At 37.2% G+C, this 25496-nt stretch overlaps 1 protein-coding gene across 1 annotated transcript in view; it reads left to right on the forward strand.

Moving 5' to 3' along the window:
* Positions 1–20340, forward strand: part of PRMT9 (protein arginine methyltransferase 9) — a 39490-nt gene extending 19150 nt beyond the window's left edge. Inside the window, exons 8-12 of the mRNA XM_044680892.1 lie at positions 44–227; positions 7916–8639; positions 15079–15232; positions 18704–18826; positions 20042–20340. Coding sequence (XP_044536827.1) covers positions 44–227; positions 7916–8639; positions 15079–15232; positions 18704–18826; positions 20042–20257 — 1401 coding nt within the window. The 3' untranslated portion in view covers positions 20258–20340. The remainder of the gene's footprint in view (positions 1–43; positions 228–7915; positions 8640–15078; positions 15233–18703; positions 18827–20041) is intronic.
* The last annotated feature ends 5156 nt before the right edge of the window (positions 20341–25496 follow it).

The following is a 25496-nucleotide window of genomic DNA, read 5'->3' on the forward strand; positions in this document are numbered from 1 at the left end:
CATGTTAAATGTAATAGCTTATTTTATTCCTTTTCTTAATTAGGAACTTAAAAGCCTTGCAACAAAAAAGCCTCATAAGATGAGTATCCCTGTCATTCAGGAAGGAGTGCTAGATGCCATCGTGGTCTGGTTTGTACTTCAGCTAGATGACGAACACAGTTTATCAACAAGTCCTCATGAAGAGACATGTTGGGAACAAGCCGTCTACCCTGTGCAGAACCTCCCAGGTATGTATTTAGTTTGCTTTATGACTGGTTTGCTTTAGTCCTCATCATTTGGTGATGAGGTTGGGGAGTGGGAAGAATGAGAAGTGATAACTTAACATAAGGATGTGAGAGGTGGAAGTTCATTTGCCTTTCAGGAATTTAGACCATTTTATTTTTTACCTGTTCTCTAAAAGTCAAGTTGAAACTCCCTGACTTTCAATAAGTTAGGACCATTCTAGAGACAGTGTGTATTTGGAGGAGGGGCAGCATAGATTAGTAGATAAGGAATTAGCTGCAACTGGTTTAGCAGCCCTGTAACTTCTCTGTGTGTTTGGGCAACTATCAAAATAGTTGCCAGTCTTCATTAGTAGAGGCTCTGTATCCCAATGAAATTTAGACCAAATTTTGTGTGTTTATGTGTACATGTGCATACATGTGCACACCTATGCAAATATACACTTGGACTTTGTTGTGATGGAACTTGTTTTAAAGGAATGTGATCAAGTGGAGGTGTTTGAGAAGCAGTGTTGTGCACTGAATTTAGAAGATGACCTGGGTTCACATCCTATCTCTGTCACTGGCCATAGGCATGTCATTTTCCTTCTCTGGGCCTGTTTCCTCACCTGTGAAACAAGGGATTGGACTATCTGAACTCTGAGCTCTTTCTAGCCCCAATTCCAGCTATTTACATAAATATCACAGAGCATATTGAAATGCTAAATGAACTTCTAATCTTCATTTTTTAACTTAAATTTTTTTAAACCTAAATTTTTTTTATTAATATCTTCTTTTTCATCATCCAGTTTTCTAGTTTATTCTTCCTTGTCTACTAATCCTTCACCCCTGCTAAAGAACCATCCTTGCAGGACAAATATTCTTAATCTTTTTTGTGTTATGGAACCCTTTTGCAGTCTGGTAAAACCTATACAGAATAATGGCCACTTGTTTTTTAAAAATCATAATGGAAGAAATGACTAAATTTCAATTAAAGGTGTTTTTTTTCCCCCCTCAGACCCTTTGGGTGCCTATGGATTCCTGCTTAAGAACCAGTGCTCTAAGAGAAGAAAGAAACTATTCTGTTTCATGTTTAGAGCTTTGCACAATGTGGCTACAGCTTATCTTTCCAGGCTTATTGCACACTACTTTTCTTTACCCTATCATGAGGCCAAATTTGTCAGTTTGTTGTTCCATATACATAGTATTTAATCTCCTATCTTTGCACAAGACCATGTCTCATTCTTGGAATAAGGTTCAGTTTAATTGCCTAAGGAGGCTTTTCCTGATCATACCAGCTTCTAGTGATATCTCTCACCACTATTAATTCATGTATACTTAGTATATATTTTATCTTTGCTTAGTTGTGTACATATTTTCCAGTGATGCCGCCCCATCTCTTCCCCTCCCATGGAAGCTTTTTTTTTTGCATTTTTTTAACATTTATTAATATTCATATTTTAGAAAAGTTAACATGGTTACATGATTCATGCTCCTACTTTCCCCTTCACCCCTTGCCCTCCCCCCACCCCCGGCCAATGCACATTTCCACTGGTTTTAACATGTGTCATTGATCAAGACCTATTTCCAAATTGTTGATCATTGCATTGGTGTGGTAGTTTCGAATCAAAATCCCCAATCATGACTGCCTCAACCCATGTGTTCAAGCAGCTGCTTTTCTTCTGTGTTTCTCCCCCCACAGTTCTTCCTCTGAATGTGGGTAGCTTTCTTTTCCATAAATCCCTCAGAATTGTCTTGGATCATTGCATTGCTGCTAGTACAGAAGTCCACTTCATTCTGTTTTACCACAGTGTATTGGTCTCTGTGTACCCATGGAAGCTTTTTAAGCAAAGGATCTCTTTTTTCCCTGTCACCAGTTACATAGTAGGCACTTAATAAGTAAAATGCACAATGTTTGGAGTCATGACCCCAAAAGTGGAGAAAGAGGTTATCAGTGATTGCGTCTGTGTTTGTTCTAATTTGAGGAAGGGGACTTGCTTTTTGGGTGACACTCTCTTAGCCATCCTCTGGTCTCCTAGACCCTTATCCTTCATATCAAACCAACTATTATCTCAAAAGGGCTCTTCTTATTTTGATAATATATAAATTATATGGTACATCAGATCATCAGTTATATAACTGCCTTGCGAAAGTTTAGTACCTCAGCCTTGATGACGAGTATTACAGCTGTTAACTTGTTCATTTTCCTATCCTAGTCAGATCTATAATGTTTAGGAAGGACACTTCTTCTACTTATAGACTTTTCTACTAGGATACTTTTCTAACTAATACTAAATAGTTTTAATAAACACTGTTTTATAGTATAATTTGAGGTCTTTTTTCCCATTATTTTCCTTGAGAATCTAGTCACTCAACAAGCAAGTATTTATAGGGTTCATTATTCATTTAAGGACTGTGCTAAGCATTTTGGATACAAAGAAAGGCAAAAATAGTACCTGCTGTCAGGAAGCATACATTTTGTTCCTTTAAATGAATCATTTGTTATGTTTTTTAATAGCACACTAAAATGTCACTTTGGTAGTTTGGTAGATGGTATCAGCATTTTTATTATAAGGACAGACCTAAGGCAGCTTGTTTCAAAACAAGCAAAAAGTAACAAGTTTTTTGTTGGGGGAAAAAAAAAAAGGTTAGACTCTACGGACTGAGAATTTCTTTGGAAAATGATTGGACCATCTTACTTCTCCAGAGTGAATATAGTAAATGAAGGGCCTTTTTGAGTAATTATAGTAAATTCTGAAGTATACCTAGCTAGGTAAGCGCTTTTTTGATTCAGTGGCTGCTTGCCATAAGTTAATAGGGTAAGTGGAATGAGCTATACCACATGGTCACATTGTCGAGAAGTTTGGTTTAGAAGTATCGTTGACAGGAGTTTAGCACAGTGTGCTAATCACTTCCACTAACGGACATGCTTTTTTGTGCATATTATCAATTCTTTCCTTCTTCAAAGTCTTTCCTTTCCCTGTATCTTTAGTCATTCTTGGATAGCCTACTTTATCTCATGGCAAATATTTGTTTCTCAGATCTCTTTAAAATGAAAGTTCCTTAAATAAGTCTTGTTAAAATGTTAAAACCAACATGACAAAACCAGTGGAAATGTGTGTCGGCCATGGGTGGGGGGAATGCGGGGGGTGAAGGGGAAAGTGGGAGCATGAATCATGTAACCATGTTAAAAATCAATATTAATAAATGTTTAAAATTTAAAAAAAAATAAAATTAAAAAATGTTAAAACCAGTGGAAATGCATGTCAGCTATGGGGGAGGGTAGTCAGGGTGGTGGTGAAGGGGAAAGTAAAGACATGAATCATGTAAGCATGGAAAATTTTTCTAAAAAAGAAAATTAAAAAAAAGAAAAGAAAAAAACATAAAAAAAATAAAATGAAAGTTCCTTGAGGCTTAGACATTGGTCCTTAGTTCTTTCTCTCTGAATTTTCTCACTTAGAGACCTCATCTCTTCTTTAGACAGCAAATAACACTTAGATAAAAATGTTTCCTGAATTTATATCTCTTTTTAAAACTAAGCTTAATTAATTAATTAATTTAGAGTATTTTTCCATGGTTACATGATTCATGTTCTTTCCCTCTCCTCCTCCCACCCCCTTCCCATAGCTAACGAGCTATTCCATTGTTTTTTTCATGTTTCATTGATCAAGACCTATTTCCATATTACTAATATTTGCAGTAGAGTGATTGTTTAGAGTCTACATCCCAAATCTTATCCCCATCAAATCATGTGATCAAGCTGTTGCTTTTCTTCTGTGTTTCTACTCCCACAGTTCTTTCTCTGGATGTGGTTAGTGTTTTTTCTTATAAGTCCCTCAGAATTGTCCTAGATCATTGCATTGTTGCTAGTAGAGAAGTCCATTATATTTTATTGTGCCACAATGTATCTGTCTCTGTGTATAATGTTCTCCTGGTTCTGCTCGTTTTCCTCTGCATCACTTCCAGGAGGTTGTTCCAGTTCACATGGAATTCCTCCAGTTCATTATTCCTTTTAGCACAATAGTATTCCTTCACCAACAGATACACAATTTGTTTAGCCATTCCCCAATTGAGGGGCATCCCCTCATTTCCCAATTTTTTGCCACCACAAAGAATATGGCTATAAATATTTTTGTACAAGTCTTTTTCCTTATTATCTCTTTGGGGTACAAACCTAGCAGTGGTATGGTTGGATCAAAGGACAGGCAGTCTTTTAGCGCCCTTTGGGCATAGTTTCTGAATTTGTGTCTCTTAACTTTCTCCTGAGTTTTAGCTCTGTGTCTCCTACCTGCAGACCTGTCCATTTAATTGTTCTACCAATACTTTAAACTCATTTTATCACCACCATCCAGTTACTTAGTCTAGACATTTTGCATTTACAAATATATACCTATATGTGTGTGTGTGTGTGTATATAAATATATCTTTTCCAGATTGCATGTAAAAACAATTTGTAACATTTGCTTTTTAAAATTTTGAGTTCCATATTCTCTACTTCCCTCTCCCCCCCTTGTTGAGAAGGCAAGCAGTTTGATTTAGGTTATAATATATGCAGTTATTTAATTCACCTTTTTTTTTAAGCCCTTACCTTTTGTTTTAGAATTAATACTGTCTATTGGTTCCAAGGCAGAAGAATGGTACAGACAGGCAATTGGGGTTAAATGACTTTTTCAGGGTCATACAGCCTGGAAGTGTCTGAGGCCACATTTAAACCTAGGACCTCCCATCTCTAGGCCTGGCTCTCAACACAATGAGCTACCTAACTGTCACCATTAATTTTTTTAAATCTTCTTCTCACTTATCATTTGTTAATCAGCCCTTTTTTTTTTCTTGCTCTTCCCTAAGTCACTAGGTTTAAGATTTTATGAAGTAATCTCTTAATCCTTTTTGTTTCTTATTTCAGTTTATTCTATTCATCAGCTTAATATTATTTCATCAAATTTTTTTATTTTTTAATTTTTTAAACCCTTAACTTCTTTGTATTGGCTCCTAGTTAGGAGAGTGGTAAGGGTGGGCAATGAGGGTCAAGTGACTTGCCCAGGGTCACACAGCTGGGAAGTATCTGAGGCCAGATTTGAACCTAGGACCTCCAGTCTCTGGGCCTGACTCTCAATCCACTGAGCTACCCAGCTGCCCCCTATTTCATCAGATTTTCATCATTACTAACTACCCCGCTCAGAAATGTTTCTTAGTGTATTATAATAAAAAATGTCAAGTTTCTTAGCCTGGTATTTGAAACTTCCCAGTCAGGTTTCAAACATTTTTTTTTTTTTTTTTTACTTTATCTGCCGCATCTGTTTGTGAAACCTCTAGAGGCATTGTGTTCTGTAGGGCTCCTTACCTCTAGTGAATATCTCACTTGGTGGAGGCACTTAGAGAAATTAAGGGCCTGGGCCATCCCCACTCTAGCAAAACTTTGGTTAGTAACTTCAGAGGCAGGCATTGGTTTCCTTCTCCCTTTTCATCTTGCTTTAGAGACTGGAATCATGAATGATCATGGAATTGATTATAGTTCTTATACCTTTTAAAGTTGTTTGTTTCTAGTATTTGGCCTTGGTTCCGCTGATTACATTTTCACAGAAGTCTTCGAAATTGTTCAGTCTTATAATATCGATGTTATGAAAGTTGTTCTTCTGTTTCTGTTCACTTCACTCTGCATTAGTCAATTAGTCTTTTCATGTTTCCCTGAAATCATCTGTTTCTTCATTTCTACTAAAGAGTCTTCAGTGGCTACCTGATACCTCTCAGATAAAATATAGAGTTTTTAGCCTCACTTTTAAAGCCCTCTAAAGTACAGGATAGCTCCCACTTTTCCATCTTAAGTCATGAGCATTCTGTCTTAAACAAACCTTCCTCCTATCGTTCTCCATTCCTGGCATTACATCTCTTTCCTCTGTGCCTTTTTATAATTAGTATCCCCCACCCAGGATGCCCTACTTCCTCACCTGCATCATCGAATTCCTGACTTCCTTCAGAAGACATTCAGTTCACACCCTACATGAGACTTTTGGTTCTCTCTTGAAGCTACTTTGTATATATACATACCATGTGTTTTGTAGTTATTTAAAATTTATTTATCTATCTACATGTTATATTCTCCTGGGTGAATGTAAGCTTTTTGAGGGCAGAAACTATTTTTTTTTTGTCTTTTTGTTAGTGCCTGATGCAGTGCCTTGTACATTGTAGATACTTAATGTTTATTAATGTTTACATCCTCCAAGAAACATTTTCAAATACTTACCTCATCTGCTCTTATTTTTTAATTCTTTATATCTTCATGTTTAATCATTAAATTCCCTCGTGTTTAATGCTTTACACACAATTTGTAAAGCACATTTCCCAGGTAAATTATAAGCCCTTTAAAGACAGATATCATGTTCTGTTTTGCTTTAAAGTAATGTAATAATGTATATTATCTTCAATTTTATCTCCAAAATCCAGCCAATTCCATGCAGATTTTTTGTTTCACTAAATTCATTAAGAATTTTTTTAAATTTAAATTTTAAAATTATTTCCATGGTTACATAATTATTGTTGCTTCCCTCCCCCCTCCTGGAGTTGACAAGCAATTTCACTGGATTATATATATATATTATCACTTAAATCTTATTTCCATATTATTTATTTTTGTAATAGAGTAATCTCTTAAAGCCAAAACCCCAAATCATACACCCATATAAACAATTGATATATCATGTTTTCTTCTGGATTTATACTCCCACAGTTCTTTCTCTAGACGTGAATAACATTCTTTCTCATAAGTCCCTCAGTGTTGTCCTGTTGCTTTTAATAGCAGAGTCAAGTACATTTGATTGTCCTAAGATGTTTCCGTTACTGTGTACAATGTTCTCCCGGTTCTGCTTAATTTCACTCTGCATCAGTTCATGGAGGTCTTTCCAGTTCTTACAGAAATCAAACAGTTCATCATTCCTTATAGCACAATAGTATTCGATCACCATCATATACCACAATTTGTTCAGCCATTCTCCAATTGAGGGACATGCCCTTATTTTTCAATTCTTTGCCACCACAAAAAGCACAGCTCTAAATATTTTTGTACAAACAGAACCTTTCCCATTTTTTTTTTATCTCTTTGGGATCCAAACCCAGTAGTGGTATTGCTGGATCAAAAGACATGCATTCTTTTAAAGGGCTTTGGGCATAATTATAAATTGCCTTCCAGAATGGTTGAATCAATTCACAAGGCCACCAGCAATGCATTAGTGTCCCAATTTTGCCACATCCTCCCCAACATTTATCTTTTTCCTTTACTGTCATATTGGCCACTCTGCTAGGTATAAGGTGGTACCTCAGTTGTTTTGATTTGCATTTTTCTAATCAGGAGGGATTTAGAACATTTTTTCATATGATTATTGATAGTTTTGATTTTTTCATCTGAAAACTGCCTATTCATATCCCTTGACCATTTGTCAGTTGGGAGATGATTTGATTTCTTATAAATTTGACTTATTTCTTTGTATATTTGAGAAATTATACCTTTATTAGAGAATTTTGTTATAAATTTTTTTTCCCAGTTTACTTCCCTTCTAATTTCGGTTGCATTGGTTTTGTTCGTACAAAATCCTTTTAATTAAATATAACCAAAATTATTCATTTTACATCTTGCAATGTTCTCTATCTCTTGCCTACATAGATTTTTATATGAATTAATTATTATTGTATTTCTTCTCCCTGCCCCCACAACCCTATTGAAGATTATTTTGTGAAGCCTGGAGACCATGTGACGATGGAAGTTTCCTGCCAAGACTGTTACCTGAGAATCCAGAATATCCATATTATAAATGCGGATCATGGAATGGATGTTGAAAGAAGTTCTAATAAAAATGAGGAGGAGTCTCATGCTCTAGGTAGTGAGGCTGAACTCTGTAGTGCTCTGGCTAGCCTTCAAACCAGTAAACCAGATGAAATCAGGCAGCTCTGCACATTGGAGTCCACAGAAATTGCTTTGCTAAACAATGTTCCCTATCATGAAGGATTTAAGGCTGCCATGAGCAAAGTGCTGATATCATTGACCCCAAGTAAACAGTCACAGATCATGGATGTTGAAGATCTTGGTGGTGAGATGAACTCTGGAAATTCGCAAGGTGGAAATTCCTTATGCTTTACCACTGACCCTTTCTATGTGTTAGATGTATCTGAAGGCTTTTCTATTCTGCCCATAATTGCTGGGACACTGGGGCTAGTAAAACCATATAGTTCTGTAGAGAAAGAACAACACCGTCTCACTCTTGATCTCATTTCTGAAGCCAACCACTTTCCTAGAGACACACTTGAATTTTGGTTGAGACATGTGGAAGATGACTGTGCAGTTTTACAGAGACCAAAATCAGACAAACTCTGGAGTATTATCATCTTGGATGTCATTGAGACATCTGGCCTCATCCAGCAGGAGATGATGGAAAAAGCAGCAATATCTAGGTAACATACAACATGTGTAATATTTTTCTGAGAAAGTATTTATGTCTGCTCATGTAATCCTTAATAAGTAAAAGCATATTTGTTGACCATGAAAATGAGTTTTTCATGTTTTGTATACATGGAAAATCACAGACTCTTATTCATGGTTTTCTTCTTGACAGGATTCTTATCTTTGCTTTTCCTACTAAGGTAATGTCTTTTGTTAAGCATGAATGCTATTTTGAAGGAAGCTTCTTATTGGTACATGAGAGAAGGTCAAAAAAGAGAATAGCAATTGGATAGCCTCTAGGGACAGAGTTGGAATGTAGGTTCAAAGTTCATAGTGCATAGAGATGATTTAATTTTTTCTTTAATTTGGATATGCAAAAAAATTTAAAACTATGTTAAGGAGCAAAAAAAGGCCTCTTTGCTGGGTTCCAGCATAAGATCTTATTTTATTACTTTTATTTTTACCATAACCTATCTTATGTAGGGGATCACTTAAAGAATACTTGGCTCCTCTTTCTGACATTGAAAGTTTGGCTACTTAGCCAGGGTAACACTTCTGAAATATATACATTCTGATATATATATTAATCATCAGCTTGACTTTTAGTCATGTGTTGTATTAAGTAATAGGAAACTTTGGAAAGGAATTTTTACAGGTTAGTTATTTTGGGTGTGAAGGTAGGGATAGAGGAAGGATTATGAGACAGGCAAATTGTCCTTTGTGGGTGATTAGTCATACTAAAAGATTTATAGCTTGTGTGGTTGGCTAGTAGATAGAATACAACTTGATGATTTTCTCTGCTAAATGCAGATGTTTTTTAACCTTGTACATTTTTCAGTGTAGAATGGTAAGTAATATTTGCATCTGGGCCTGAGAGTAGGAAATTACTACAGAGAAAATAAATTTAATCTACCAAATATTTGTAAAATTAGTGTTTTCTTTAATTAAGGATCAAATTTTGGGTATTCCCTCTGAACTATCATGGTTTGAGGTTTGTAGTTCTCTTTTTCATTTGCTGTATTTATAATTTCAATTATCTTATATTCCATAACAAATTTTAAGTCAGTTCCTTTAGTGCAGTTCCCAAAATGCCTTTCACAGTTTTGCACATAGATGCTTAATAAATGCATGTCAGATTGAAAGTTCACAGATTATCATTTGGAAGTTGAACCTTAATCAGAAAAATGAACCAGTAACAGTAATGAAACAAGGTATTTCATTCATTTAGTAGATGCAGGATCCAGTTGATGTATTTTTTCTATTATGGCAAACAGGTCACAGCACAGCCAGGCTTTTCATTCTATGGGATTCTTATCCTTCTGTAAATCCTGTATAGAAGATACATCCAAAATGACACAGGTTTTCCTCCAAGTCTTCTCACATTCTCTGTGTAAAAGTGCAACTGTCTCTTATCTCTTGCTCTTAGTGCACATCTGAGCTCCTCTTCTCCTTCTCAACAGATATTTCCTAGAAGATACTTTTATGCTACATTTTACATGGAAGTCATCATTGGTGATATGATTCAGCCTCTTTGATTGTGGCTAGCATATGCTCCTTCATTGCTCTTTGGATCACCCACAATGTTGATCCTTCATCATGTAATGTGTATGATGTTTCTGTAAAGCTTCTCTGGAAGGTTTAACAGTGTTAAAAAGGAGCAGCTTGGGACTTTGAAGAATTCCATGCAATTTTGCAAGTGCAACCCAGTGTTCCCTCTTCTTCCTGTGCAGTTCTGGGCTTAGCTAATTATCATTACCTGATCAAGATATGTAGATATGACATTGGAACACCCAAATGGGTCACAGTCTAACTGCATGTCAAGATGAATAATAAACATTCTTTTTTTTTTTTTTTTTAATCTTTACCTCTGTCTTAGAGTCAGTACTATGTATTGGTTCCAAGGTAAGGGCTAAGTAATTGGGGTTAAGTGACTTGCCCGGGGTCACATAGCTAGGAAATATCTGAGACCAGATTTGAACCCAGGACCTCCCATCTCCAGCCTGGCTCTCAACGCACTGAGCCACCCAGCTACCCCCAATATATATTCATTTTCCATTTTAATTTTCTTTTATTGATTGTTAGATCAATCTCTTTTGAAAGGTTGTTTATCTCATTGATAAGGCTTTGTAGTATTCTGTCTTGCAGCATTTCTCCAGAAGCAGCTGGAGGACCTAACCACCTCTGTGGAATCCTGCTTTCATTTGGACTCTGCACAGGGTATTCTCTGCTACTGTGGCAGACATCTCTTGGCAAGCTCACATCTTCTGTTTGATGCCTTGTGTCTTATTGAAGATTAGGGAATAGTTGAAAAAAAATTATTTGGCTATAGCTATCAAGGAATTCTGTATGATCTTAAGGTACACCTGGGAGGCATTTGGTGGAGAACATTTAATACTCAACTTAGTAAAATGCTTTTTCATAATCGATAGACAATGAATAGTAGGATCTTGCACTCATTTTTTTAGACCATTTTGTGACTGTGAACATATGGTCTGTTGTAGAAAATTGTGTAAAGCCTTCTTTTATTCACTTCTCATATTTGTACCCAGAATACCCTGGATATGTGTATAGATTGTTCTCATAAAGATTTTATAGAGATCAGAGTTTGACATATGGAAGAAACCTGATAAAAGGGAATGAATGTATGAGGAACAGGGTAGTTCAGAACCAGCTATCCTCAGAGGTATATTTCATCTCCATTGTCTGTTGCATTCTTTCCTGTGTGACCCTGATCATTTGCTGGGCCTGTTCTTTCATAGTTCCTTATTTTCTCATGGATTTTGTGCAGTGTTATAAAAGTTTTTCTCACTCAAGATTCTCTGTTGCTATACTTAAACCTTCTGAAAAAAGGAAGAACAGTATATATTTAGAGAGGAGATGGTATAAATCCACCCTCTCTCTAATCCCAAAAAAGAGTTTCTCCTTTGTAGAACTTTTGCCATTTATGGATAAACTTTGGAGTTAGAACATATTTTCACTATCGAAGGCCCAGATGGATGGCTCTGAGGCAAATTTGTCCTTGCAAAGGATTCCTTTGAGGAGTCTGGCAATAGCAGTGATATGAGCTGCAACAAAACACTTTTAATGCCAGCAAAACTAAAGACATTTTTTTTTAAACATTTGAACATAGCTAAAGAGCATTATTTCCTTAATAGAATATTTAGACCATGAATGGCTTCTGGGATATTTTACCTTGGAAATAACATGTAATGCATATTTTAAAGATTTTTCATTTACTATCAGGATAGGCTTGTGACTGGACATATTTGCCAGTTCTTCATCAATTTTTTTTGTCTTGGTGCTTAGGTTTTTTTTTTTAATGAAGTTTTTTTCTGGCAGTTCAGTTTTTGACAGCTTATTCAGCCAATTGTTTGTGGTTTGGCTGAGTTAGAATTCTCTTTCTTGTTAGAGCAGATTTAAGTGAGTCATTCACTTTTTATGCTTTCTTAATCTAGTGTATGGTTTCCTTAAATTCATGGAATGGCACCCTCTTGTGGTAAGCATAAATTGTCTTTGGATATAGGTAAACAGCGAGAAGTTCTGTATATAGTCTGTTTCAGTGTTGTATTTATTAAAAATTAGATTGATTTTTTTTCCCAGTAAAATGTATTGCCACATTTTAACAGATCTTTTTATTTGTTTTAATGGCACTTAATGAAGTTTTGGCATATTGTATTATACTTGTCTATTTCAAGAAATCAGATAGGAATCATTAGTTCTTCCAGTAAATTGGCCCTGCCTTGCCAGTGATTTATGATGGTATTAAAATTCCATCTTGTGTTATCTACCTAGAGAGTCAAAACTTTTGTCAACTCAGTTAAGAAAAATACTCAGATTAAAAAAAGGAAAGAATATTCAGAAGGGATCTTTTGTTTATTTAATGGGTAAGATGGTGAGATACTGTTTTCTAAGGAGCAAGAAGGATTAATCATTGAAAATTAACATGTATATTTGCATGAAAATACTTATTTAGGGAAATGCAATATTTTGGTTTAATAAAATTCTTCTATTAACTGAAAATTAAAGACTTTGTAGAGTAAAAATCCTCAAAGGAAATTTTTTTGGTACTTGGGTCAATTTTATTAAGATATGTTTTGCTTGATCTTCCAATTCTGCATTTTTAGAATCTGGGAATTTTATGGATTTCACGTTTTTTTTTCTTTAATCTAGCAGTGTCAACACAATTTTGAAAGAGACCTCATGAAAATAAAAGGTTAAGCTGTTTGTGAAGACAACTTTTTCCATAATATCAGAAAGAGAGCTCCAGAGTCCCCAGGAATTACACTTAGATAGAAAAATAATGTGATCATTAGAAACAAAATTCCTTAGTGGGTTGAAGTAACACCCTGTGGACAGTAATTAACACATAGAGTTATTTCAAATTTTCCTAAATATTTTCTTTATCTGGTGATCTGGGTGACAAGTTCTGGTCATACTTTTCCTAGTCTAATTGTTTGAGGGAACTATTGCTTCGATTCATATGCCTTTATTAATTGGATTGTGACTTTTCCTTTGTAAAAAACTTGAGAATATTAATCAAAATGTAAACTTATCCAACCCTTTACTGCTTATGTAAAGGGAAGAGAGATTTTTATTTAGCCTTTTAATTCTTTTCTTTTGGAATTTGAAAAACCTTTTTTTGACACCATTATCATTTTTCCTGGGTACCTTCTCACTCCATCATTTACCAAAAAGACAGAAGTACCAAAATCTTCCATTGCGACAAATAATCTTAATCAAACAGAACAAATCTATAGTTGGCCTTGTCCAAAAAACGAATATCTCATTCTATGCCATTCATCTTTCACTTCTGTGTCAAGAGTTGTGTAGCATGTCCATATCAACCGTTTTGTATAATCATGGGTGGTCATCACATTCATTAGAGTTTTTTTTTTTAAGTTAAATTTATTTATTTGTTACATTAAAATTCCTAGGTTTTAAGTCAACCAGTTGTTGTTTACAGTGTTTTAGGTAGTTGTCACTGGATAAATTATTCCCCTGACTTTACTCTTCATTAGTTCACACAAATATTTCCATGGTTCTCTGAATCCAGCACTCATTCTTTTAATTTATTCTATTATCAGGTTTCTGTTTCCTTGCTGAGGCTTCCTCAGTTTAGTATTTTTGTTTTTTTTCATCCTTGCCTTCTGCCTTAGAATCAGTACTGCGTATTGGTTCTAAGGCAGAAGAGTGGTAAGGGCTAGGCAATGGGGGTTAAGTGATTTTCCCAGAATCATACAACTGGGAAGTGTCTGAGGCCAGATTTGAACCTAGGACCTCCCGTCTGTAGGCCTGGCTCTCAATCTACTGAGTCACCCAGCTGCCTTTCTTTAGTTTTTTTTTTTTTAAACCCTTTATAAGTTGCTTTTTTTTTTTTAAATCAAATTTCCATCTTCATTCTAAGTTTCATCCTTAATCCAAGCTTGAAGATGATGTGTAGAATGAAGATTTATGGGATTTCATCAGTCTGGTTTTCTCTTACCAGAGACCTTTATGAGTTGTTGTAGCATAAATATAAGTCATTACCTGGTGGTTGAGAATCTTCTGGTGATGAACCTCACTGAACTCCACTAAACTTTTCTGCAGTTGATAGAAACACACAGGCTTTGGGTAAGCCCTTGCTTAAAGGCTCCTTGCTTGGTGAAGGACCTACTAGCTAACATAGGAAATCCAGAATCACATTCATATTACTCATATTTTACAAATCGTGAAATGAATATTTTAGGATAGACTACTAGCCAGTAGCAGTGAAGTAATAGTTGTTAGACTGTTTCTAAATGTTCTTAAAAATTTTTTTTGCTTATAAGTATTCTCTAGCTCATAAATTATACATTTTGGTTATTGTAGTTTTTTTACAGAAGAAACTTGGCATATAAGAGACTAGAATAATATTAATATCTAAATAGAGTAAAACCCTAATTTGGAGAGATTGAGGGAAATATCCATCTAAATTGGGTAATTCAGAATTAGATGAATATATATTAATCTCATGATTTCTTCTAACATCTCATAACTTTACATTTTCTGTTTACACTCTCAATGTTTTTCACCTGTTCCAATCACATAACCCTCTTTCATCCTTGTGAATGGGCCTAGGAAATTTGGGCAGTCCCCTGTATGCAAATTCATTATCCACACAATTTGGGGCATGTCTTCCCTACAATTGGTTGGAGTATCCTGGTCATTTGCCCAGAATTTAATGAGCAAGATCACAACACTTTCCTTACTAAGAGCTAAGTTTAGTTCCTTGGTCATGCAGGGATGGTTCTGTAGAATGCAGGTTGGCTACAATTATATCTGTTTTTAGATACAGATAGATGGTTTTGACTTGAAATGTATTATTTTTTCACCTTTGAACAGCAAACAGTTCTTGTTCGTATGTTTATGCTTCTTTTGGTATTTAGAAATACATATTGATCAATTTTTCTTTTAAAATTCCTCTCTTTTTAGATGTTTATTACAGTCTGGAGGTAAGATCTTTCCTCAATATGTATTAATGTTGGGGATGCTTGTGGAGTCAAAGACGCTGGTTGAAGAGAATGCTGTTCAAGGGACTGAACCAACTCTTGGATTGAATATAGCACCTTTCATTAACCAGTTCCAGGTAGATTTCTTGTGTTTTTTGTTGTTTTTTTTTTTGCTTTAGTTTTAGTTTTTTATTTTAAGACCTAGATTTCTCATACATCAAGGCTCTAGAAAAAAAGATAGCATCGACTTCCAGTTATCCACTTCAGTATTCCTTTGAAACCATTTAGGCACTTCATTGATCACCTGTTTTAGGAAAACAGCTTGTTCCCTATCAGAAAGAGGATTTTCTTGATATTTGGACAAGATTGAGGAGAGGAAACAAGGAAAGTGTAATAGTTTACATAATTTTCTAATTTTGCTTTCAACAATGATCTTGTACCTGGAGGTTCCATGAAATTTACTAGCTTCAAGTCCATTAAAATATAGTGATCCTATGTAAAGAGTTTTAAAGATAATTTCTGAAGCTTTTATCTTTTCTTCAAAAGTTTCAGTCAGCCAGCCTTTGGATATAGAACACAAGGGGTTCCTGTGTCAGCCTTATTTCAGGAAAAAAATGACAAACAACTGCTTAGTTGAGGAGTCTTTAAGTCCTTGATGCAGGTTCTATTGTTTTGTTTTTTTTCATATCATGATTTTGATAATTAAGTGCATTTGAAAAGGGTATAGATTAATTTACTTAAACTACATAGAGAATGTCTATGAAGTAATTTCAGTTTGTGTTACTCCTTCTGATTTCATTTAACCAATATACCCTTTAGACCCTGGCTCTGAATTATGGTGACTGGAGCAAGTTGCTATCAAAGATAATCTGGTATATAAACAAATGAAAAAATTCTTTTGAAAACAAGTACTATAAGCTCATTGCAAACTGTACCATGTGTGAAAAGGTATTGACTCTGTAGTCAGAGGACTTGCAAATTCACCTCTTAACTTGCATCTTGCTCTCTGCTTCCTCACAGCTGTTGAATGAAGGGTGAGGAGGGGGGGGGGTCAATTCAATTGACTGGGTGGACCCTTCAGTTTAGAATCTCTAAATACACTGGACCTGTCTTCATGGAGTATTTTTAGTTGATTAAAAAACAGGCGTGTGGGGGCAGCTGGGTAGCTCAGTGAATTGAGAGCCAGGCCTAGAGACGGGAGGTCCTAGGTTCAAACCTGGCCTCAGCCACTTCCTAGCTGTGTGACCCTGGGCAAGTCACTTGACCCCCATTGCCCACCCTTACCACTCTTCCACCAAGGAGCCAATGCACAGAAGTTAAGGGTTTAAAAAAAAAAAAAACAGACTTGTGTGCATCAACACATGTTCGCTTACACAAGCTGGGATCCCATTGTGTAGGCTGAAAGCTTTTGTTTCCATTGGAAACAACTACTACTTAGTTAACAGGGATGATTTCTCAAGGAAAGTAATTTGCTTAAGAGTTTTACTTTGTAGATTACTTCCCTTTTCCATTTGAATGACCTACTGCGTTGAATAATTTTATAAGTAATAAGTCAGTTTTAGAGTTATAAATAGTAACCAAAAGAAAATTCAAATACACAAAAATTCTCAAAACCAGAAGCTTGTCTTTATAGTTAATTAATATAAGAAACTATTAACTTTAATAAGATAAAAAACTAACCTCCCCTTTTGTCACCATTTTCCTCTTCTGAACTTTTTTTCTTTTTATGTATTTCCCCCCCCAGATTTTATTGCTGATTTTATTATTGGTATTGTTATCATTGGAGTATATGTTGTTGCTTTCTCTTTACAAGTAATTCCCAAGTTAACAAAGGCATTATATTGCCAAACTTTGCTAAATCAACTCAAATGTATTTCCCATAGAAATGATGTTAAAAGTGATAGTAAGGGTCCCCTCAGCCAATTAAAGTAGTAATGCAACTGAAGGTATATCTACAGTGAAAAATTATAGAAAACAGTGCTATCACATTATTAATAATTAAGAAAAAATGCTTAATAAGGAGTATAAGAAGATGCAAACTTCGATTCTAAGAAGCAGTTCAGGACACACTCCAGGGTTTTTTGAGATTGATTGCAATCTCGTTCTTTACTATTATCTAGGCCCATTTCAAAATGTCTGGCTTTCATTTTTCTTGTTGCAGGTATCTATCACTGGTAGCACTCTTACCCTCCATTAACTATGATCCTTTGCAAGTGGCATAAAAAGAAGAAAATGAAGAAAATGAATAATTTCCTTGGGGCAATTGACCTAGGGTTACAAGAGAGGGGGGAAAGGAAGAAAGAAGCTGCTACTCTGTGGAAGGAGGGAGGAATCCTTGTGTTGGAACTCAGTGGATTTTGATAGTGTAGTTGAGAGGGAAAGGTCAAAATGCTTATTTGTCCTTGAAGGAGAAGGGAGATTAAGGTAGGGAAGAGTCTTTGGGTAAGAACTTGGCTCTACACTTGTATCTGGGGATTAGTGGTGATGGGATTAGTTGTTTTGTATACTCTGTACTACTGGACTCTAAGCTCCATGAAGACAGGCCCAGTGTATTTCTTTGTATCTCATGGACCACTTAAATTGGGTCCCTAATAAATGTTTGCTACATAATTGTTGATGGTGCTCCACAGTTGGGTGAGAAGGGAGGAGGTTATATTAGCCATATGCTAGCTATAGTAGCTTCTAGAGAAATGATATACTGTTTCTTCAAACCAAACCAGTAAGATTTTCTCACAGCTTGCCTGCCCCTGTTCTCAGATTTAACACTGCTTACAAAGGCACCAGTAACTTACAGTTTAATATTTAGGTTTTTTTTTTTTTTGAAAATGAATGTAAATTGTTTAACTAAGGGTTCCAAGGAGGCAAATTGCTAGAAAGTGTTCTTTTTGACCCATCTATTTATTTTCTTCTCTCTATTAGTGGACCCAGGAAACTTAATTTGGATTGAAATGGGAGGCTAGAGAATTTGTAGCATATTTCCAAGGCTACTGAATTTTTAGGAAATTTCTTTAGAGGAATAGGCCCATACTAATCACAGCCACTTCTTGACTTTTGTCTCCTAAAGGATATTGGTTAATTGATAAATGAACATTTGGCAATAGGTCTTATTGGCATAAAATTTTCCCCTCTTTGCTTGGCCCTCTAATTACAAAGCTGACTTTCTCTACAATTTGTATACTAAGTCAGCAGAGTTCAAGAATATAAAGTTTTGGTGCTGCTTCTTTCTCAGCCAGAAGTCTTGAGTGAGGTACTATGGGTGGGGTGGAGGAGGGTTGATCCGCTCACGTTTTGATGGGAGCTATTTCCTCCCCCTTATAGCATGAAAATGCCTAAATCCCACGTACCTTCAATACCGTGCCCTATTGTGGGGTCCCTTCTTTTATCTGGATTTGGTTTTTGTGTCCTTTGAGGTATGGATTGGTGGTGAGGAGAGTTAAGTGCCCTGTTCTACTCTGCAGCCATCTTAACCCGGAAGCTTTGGTGCTGTTAATGTTAGTGCCACCCCTTGCTTTTATCCCAGTGTTTAAGTTTCTTTAAGGTAATAGTGAATCTTCCTTATGTTGAAAGATACTGTGTTCACTTTTGGAATTTCAATGTTCCTTTTATAGGTTCCTGTTCGGGCTTTTTTGGACCTTTCTACTTTGCCCTGTATTCCTTTAAGCAAACCAACTGAACTGCTAAGATTAGATTTGATGAATCCATATTTGAATGATTCTAACAGAGAAGTGAAGGTAAGGACAAAATACAGAGTAGGTACTGCTTGTTTTGTTCAGAGGTCATTTTCCAGGTTTAGTTGCTTTCTACAGTAATCTTGAAAAACATCTCAACAGATAGCTTTGTTTATGGGGGGAAACTACACCTTAGGCTGAGTGTGGTTGCACATAGCTCTACTCCCTGCTGCAAGAGTAGGCTGAGGCTAGTGGATCACTTGAGTTCAGGTGTTCTTGAGCTGGAGTAGGGCTAAAGTCAATTGGATACCCTTGCTAAGTCAACTGATCCTCCAGGGATAGAAGGCCACCAATCTGTCTAAGGTGAGGACAAACCTACCTAGGTCAGAACAATGAAGCAGATTAAATAAAGCTTCCTTAACTAATCAGCTTTGGGATTGGGCCTGTGAAAAGCTGCCACATTTCTCACCAGGTGAGATAGAGAAACTCAGTACTCCTCTTGCCCTTTTGGCTTCCTGCTTCCTCCCCAGAAGGAAAGAATATAAAATTTATATATTTTACAGGTGGTTTTGTTTTTCTGTTAAAAGCCTAATAGAAAATAAAATTATGAACATAGCAGTTTACACTGATGTTAATCTTAATGGTCTAGTATATATTTTTTCCATTCCACCTCAGCTGATTTTTAAAAGTGAGGCCTTAGTGTGTTTATTGTTCAGTTATCCACCATAGGCTTTAAACTTTCACTGTGACCCATGAGAATCACCCAGAATCAATTCCACATTAAAAATGTATATTAGGGGGCAGCTGGGTGACTCAGTGAATTGAGAAGCCAGACCTTGAGTTAGGAGATCAAATGTGGCCTTAGATACTTCTCTCTCTTTGTGACCCTGGGCAAGTCACTTAACCCCCATTGCCTAGCCCTTACTGCTCATTTGCTTTGGAACCCGTATACAGTATTGATTCTAAGACAGGAAGCAAGAGTTTAAAAACAAAAAAAATGTAAAAGCTTTCCCCTTATTGCAGACACTCTGTATCCCTCTAGTTAGCTGCTCATTGTATCAGCTTAGTTCACTTATCATTCTTGTAATGAATAAAGACAACAAGAACTTTAGTGAATTTCTTTGAAATGTTTATATCTTGAGGTTGATAATTCAGAGAAAAAAATCAAAGTGTAACAATTCAAAATGATTTTTAACATCTTGAGAATTATAATTTAGAACTTTTCATTTCTTAAACTATCATCATCTCTTAAAATTTTTAAAACTTTAATTTTCTTAGGTGCAGATTTGTAAATCTGGACAAGTGACTGCCATTCCATTCTGGTATCACGTATATCTTGATGAAGAGATTAGCCTGGATACTTCAAGTGAGACTTCACATTGGAAACAGGCTGCTGTAGTGATGGATAATCCCATCCCAGTTGAAATAGGACAAGAGCTTGTACTCAGTGTTCAGCACCACAAGAGCAATATTAGCATCACAGTTAAACAGTGAAGGGCCTCATTCAGGCAATTAGATTTTTATGGTATTCATCAATAATGGGGCTGTATTTCATAAAAGTGAACGAGAAAAACACATTTATTGTAATGGTCTGTCTAACGTTTTTAGAAAAATAAACAATTTTTTTTTTATTTAAAACCTCTTGGGTTATAAGGTGACATTATTATAAGATATTGCTACTGAGTTGCTTTTTGGTGATTGGGTCATATTGTGATCTTGCCTAATTAGTAAACCTTGTTAAGATCAAAGGAGATTGTAGATTAATTTATGTGAACCATAATTAATCAACATTTTCCTCCTTTGATTCCTAGATTGATTTTTTCTAAAACCTATAAAGATGAGGGATCTATATAAAACATTGTTTATCTGTATATACTTAAGTATAAAATAGAAAACCTTTTAGCATTTTAGAGCATCTAACCAGTTTGTCATTTATCTTAAAAACATTTTTTTTAATGTTCAATTATTTATTTTTGATGTTTTTGCATCCCCTACCCCTAGGAGCAGCTGACAAGCCTCTCCAGGTGCTGGTACCACTGTGCCCGCTTCCCAAAACTCACCAACTGGCTGGGACTCGCCCCTGTCCAGGCTGCCAACTGTGCTCTGCCTCGGACGGTGCACTGTCCTCAGACCCTGGGAAGCCCTGACCCACCAAGTGCCAGGACACCCCGTTGCCCAAGTTTGGGAAAGTTGGGTGGTGGGCCACTGACGGATTCTTGGGGCAAAGCCAACAAAGAGTGTTTACCTTTTTTAATATAGACTTCTAAAGAAAAGTAAAATGATAAAGTGATAATGCTGAGGTCAGGAGCCATCTTTTCTTTTAAACCGCAGTAATCTGTAACTACCTTTCAGAATCTCTGTCTCTTGCTCAGTTTACGCTGACATCGAATATAGACTTCTTTTTTTTAAACCCTTATCTTCCATCTTGGAACCAGTAATAATGATTGGTTCTGAGGTAGAAAAGCAGTAAGAGCTAGGTAGGCAATGGGGATTAAATGATTTGCCTAGGGCAGTGATGGGCAAACTACAGGCCCTCAGTCCAGATGGGGAGGGGGGGAGGGCCATGAAATGTTCTATCCAACAACAGGACATTATTCCTAATCTGACAAATACAATGAGTAGGATACAATACAATGGAACTTCGAAAAAGTCGCCTTAGAAACAGACTGACAGGTGAGAATTTCCTTTCCTTTGGCCCCTCTTTAAAAAGTTGGCCCATCACTGGCCTAGGGTCACCTAGCTAGGAAGTTTGAGGCCACATTTGAATCCAGAACCTTCCATCTCTAGGCCTGGCTCTCCATCCACTGAGCCACTGTTATAAAGAAAGAGAAAGGATCCTAAAGGAGATATATCTCTAGTGAAGTGGATGTATCTCTATTCTCCCTTAGGTGCTGGTGATGGGGGAACACCAACCCCAATTACCTATGCTAGATATTTTAATTTCCTCTTTCAATAACAGTTGTCCAGGGAAGGACCCCGAAAGGTTAGGTGGATGAGTAACCCTTTCAGGTCCCACCTGGGGTTGGATCAATTATTAATATTGGGCTCTGATTAGCTTGGATCATGTTTATCTGACTGTGTTTGCTCCCTCCCCAAGGGTTGGGATATAATGACCTCTCAGGGAAGGTACTTATTAAATACTTTTATCTATGATCTTAATTAAGGAAAGGATAATCAGGATATGGATTGGGTATTGGAGACCCTGTCAATCTAATATCTATAATCTACAATCACTCAGGGCTGGAGGCTTTTGTCTCAGAAAAGCTGGAGCTTTTGTTCTTCACAACCCCTCTGGTTCAACTTGGCCTTTGCCAAACCAGAGAAGTGTCTGCCCTCCATGAAGCTGGGTTGGTGATTTCCTCTGAGCTTTTTTATTATCAGTGTTTGATGATATGTTAGCCTTGACAGCCTTCAGGAAGTATTCAAATTCTACCACTCTCATCTTCAGACCTCCCTTCACCACCCAGGGACCCAGAGACCTAAAGAGCTAGGAAGATTCAGAGACCTAAAGATCTAGGGACCAAAGTACAAATGACCAAAAGACCAAAGACCCTTGCCAGATGGCTGTTAGGGGTATTTATACTCCTAGGCCAACTGATTTTTGCCCCTGGCAACATTCCAATCTCTCCAGCTGCCTCCCTTGTCAATCAAGTGTGAGACCAACATTTCTCAGGATTTGAATATAACACCACCCAGCAACCCCCCAAGAATGGAGACTTCTTGAAGTAGAGAAGATCATTTGGCCTTGTATGTTCTGCACAGTGCCTGGCACCCTGGCCCTTAATAAATACTTGATGATTGAAAGGCAGAACCAAATATGGTTTATATCGATTGAAACCTAAGCGATAAAAATAGCTAGTGAAAGAGCACTTTGGTATTCTAAATGAATTCAGATCTGGCCCAGACCAACAGCATTCTGTGCTATTAAAGGAGATTTCAGATTTAGTGGTTTGATTAATATCCATAACTTTAGAAATTGTTGCAAATCATGTCAACTCTGGGAAAATGAATCATGTAAACATGGAAAATATTTTAAAATAAATAAAAATTTTTAAAAAAGGAAAGAAATTGTAGCCCATCAGAGAAGTGCCTGGCCAATGTCCTGATTTTCAGAAGGATGGAGTCTGTACTCTTGGCTGCGGAACCTCACTGATTCCCAGCAAAATGCCTATAGCACTCAACAGAGTTGGGCCTTTGTGGTCAGTTCATGAACCCATTGATGCCAGGCTCACCTTCATGTACCAGGCTTTCCTGGTATGGATTATGACGCCAGTCCCTTGAGTTACTGTAAGTACTGCAGAGACACATCTGCCTTATCATGTCAAGGCCAAAAAATCTAGCCTCTGGAAGGCCTCCCCTTTCAGGATTCTATTGCGCCTTTGGAGCGGTGCTGGACATCCACTGTAACGGCAGTCTCTTTGGCCACCATGTTTGCCAGCTTCCTGCTTTCCTTGACAATACTGGAGATCCTTGTGCGAAAAAGTTAGCCGTGGTGCCATTTACCAAGGAATCTTGGGGAAACATAAATATTGGGACAGGGAGCTTTGTAAGGCTGCATTTTGCCAAATCAAAAATTTAATGTAATTAAAATGGTGAACCCACAGGGTCTTTATATATATATATATATGTACATATATATGTGTATATATATTTTAAATAATAGCATTATAGCATTTTTTAGGTTTTCTAAGGCACTGCATCTTATTTGAAACCACAGCCCTGTCTGGTGTTACATCATTTCCATTTTATAGATGAGGACACTGAGGCAGTGACTCTCCCAGGGTACTTACAAGGCAGTAAGTGTTAGTTAGAACTAAGATGTGAGCTTGGGTCTCTGAAGTTCTATTTTTGAAAAATTTCAGCTGAAATTGTGACTGCTTTAGGCCATGGGGGTTAAGTGACTCGTCCAGGGTCACCCAGCCAGGTTGTATGTGAGGGCACATTTGAACCCAGGACCTTCCAATCTCCAGGCCTATCTCTCTGTTGAGCCACACAGCTGCTCCAGAGTCCATTGCTTTTCCTACCTGACCATACTGCCTACTTTTCTCCCAAGACCTGCCATTCTTCTTGATGTGGCGGACAGGTGTTTCCCTTGCTTTGCAGCAGAGATCTGCTTTGTTGCTGCTGGTGCTGGTGCTGGTGCTGACCCTGGCATGGCAGCCTGGGTCTCCTCTCCCCTGATACCATCCCTAGAGCAATCCCCACAGAGCTAGCATCTGAACCTCCTCACTACTTGATGCTCAAAAGCAAATCTCTTGCTTGATTTCTCCAGAATTCCACTCGTTATTTCTGTATCAAACAAGAAATAATCCCTTTAAATTCTGCGGGCCAATCTGACTTCTCGCCTTTAAACCTGGAAGGAATGGCAAAGGAAGGAGATAGGAACAGTGTGTGCCAAGCACTGCCACGTACTTTTCAAATCTCTCATTTGATCCTCACAACAAGCCCAGGAGGCAGATTCTCATTTTACAGTGGAGGCAACCAAGACAGAGAGATTGAGTGACTTGTTCAGGATCATCTAGTAAGTGTCTGGGGCTGGATTTGAACTTCTGTTCTAGTTGCTACCCTGCCTCACTGCTCAATGACCATTTAATTCAGACCTCTCATTTTATTCATGAGAAATCTAAAGTTCATCTCAGTGTCCCAATGACATGATGACAAAGCTAGGATCTGAACTTCAGCTTCCCATTTGGAATCCTGTGCCCTTTCCAGAGACAGTTTCCTCCTGGCCCCTTTTTGCCTCTTCAATGCCATTCCCAAATCACTGTTTAAGAAGGAGCAAGGCAAGTGTGACTTTATTTCCTGGGTCCTTCAGAATGCTGGTTCCCAAGTGGAGCCACCTCTTGATTCTCCATGCTTTCATCCAATGATAGAGCAGATAAGAGCTGCAGACCCAGAGTCGGGAAGACCAGAGTTCAAACCCAGCCTCAGATACTAGCTTTGTGACTCTGGACAAGTCATTTTAATTCTGCCTCAGTTTCTTCATCAGTAGAATGAGCCGGAGAAAGAATTGGCAAACCATTCTAGGATTTTTGCCAAATTAAAAAAAAACAAACCACAATGGGGCAAAGAATCAGACACAATTGAAAATGGCTGCACAACGACCAATTAATTTACCTTATACAGTTAAAAACATTAAAATTGGATGTAATGTGTAACATTATTTATACGTGTTTACTTAATTTTAAAACCATGCCTTGGAAAAATCTGATTGCAGAAGTCACTGTCGGCAATATCCCAGGAGTCCACAAGATGGGGATATTTCACCAGAAAAGTTAATATTTGAGAGCTTCAGGACCAGATGCTGCTACATTTCTTTCCTTATCAGGAAAGCTGGTTCTACCATTTATGTCTCAGAATATTCTATTCCCTTCATTTTCCAGGCCCAGAGCTCTACAGATAGTCTCCAGTAGCTCTTTCCTAGGCATAATCACCCCTCCCCTGCCAAGCCCCCTCCTCTATGGAGAGACTCACCAGAGCAGTGTTGGGGCTCTGCAGTGGACCTCAAGGCTTTCACACCTTCCAGGCCCAGGCCTTGAGGGTCTTGCCAACAAAGGATGCTGTAGCTCCACTTTCTCACCTCTCCCTTTCTTCTTAACCCCTAACCATCCGGCTTCCAGCTCCAATCTTTGCACTGAAACTCCTCTCCCCAAAGTGACCTGCGATCTCTTATTTGCCACATCCAGCGGCCTTCTCTCATCTCCTTGAACCACTCTCTCCTCCTCGATCCTCT

Source organism: Gracilinanus agilis, chromosome 6 (assembly GCF_016433145.1).
Source record: "Gracilinanus agilis isolate LMUSP501 chromosome 6, AgileGrace, whole genome shotgun sequence".
Classification (NCBI taxonomy): Eukaryota; Metazoa; Chordata; class Mammalia; order Didelphimorphia; family Didelphidae; genus Gracilinanus; species Gracilinanus agilis.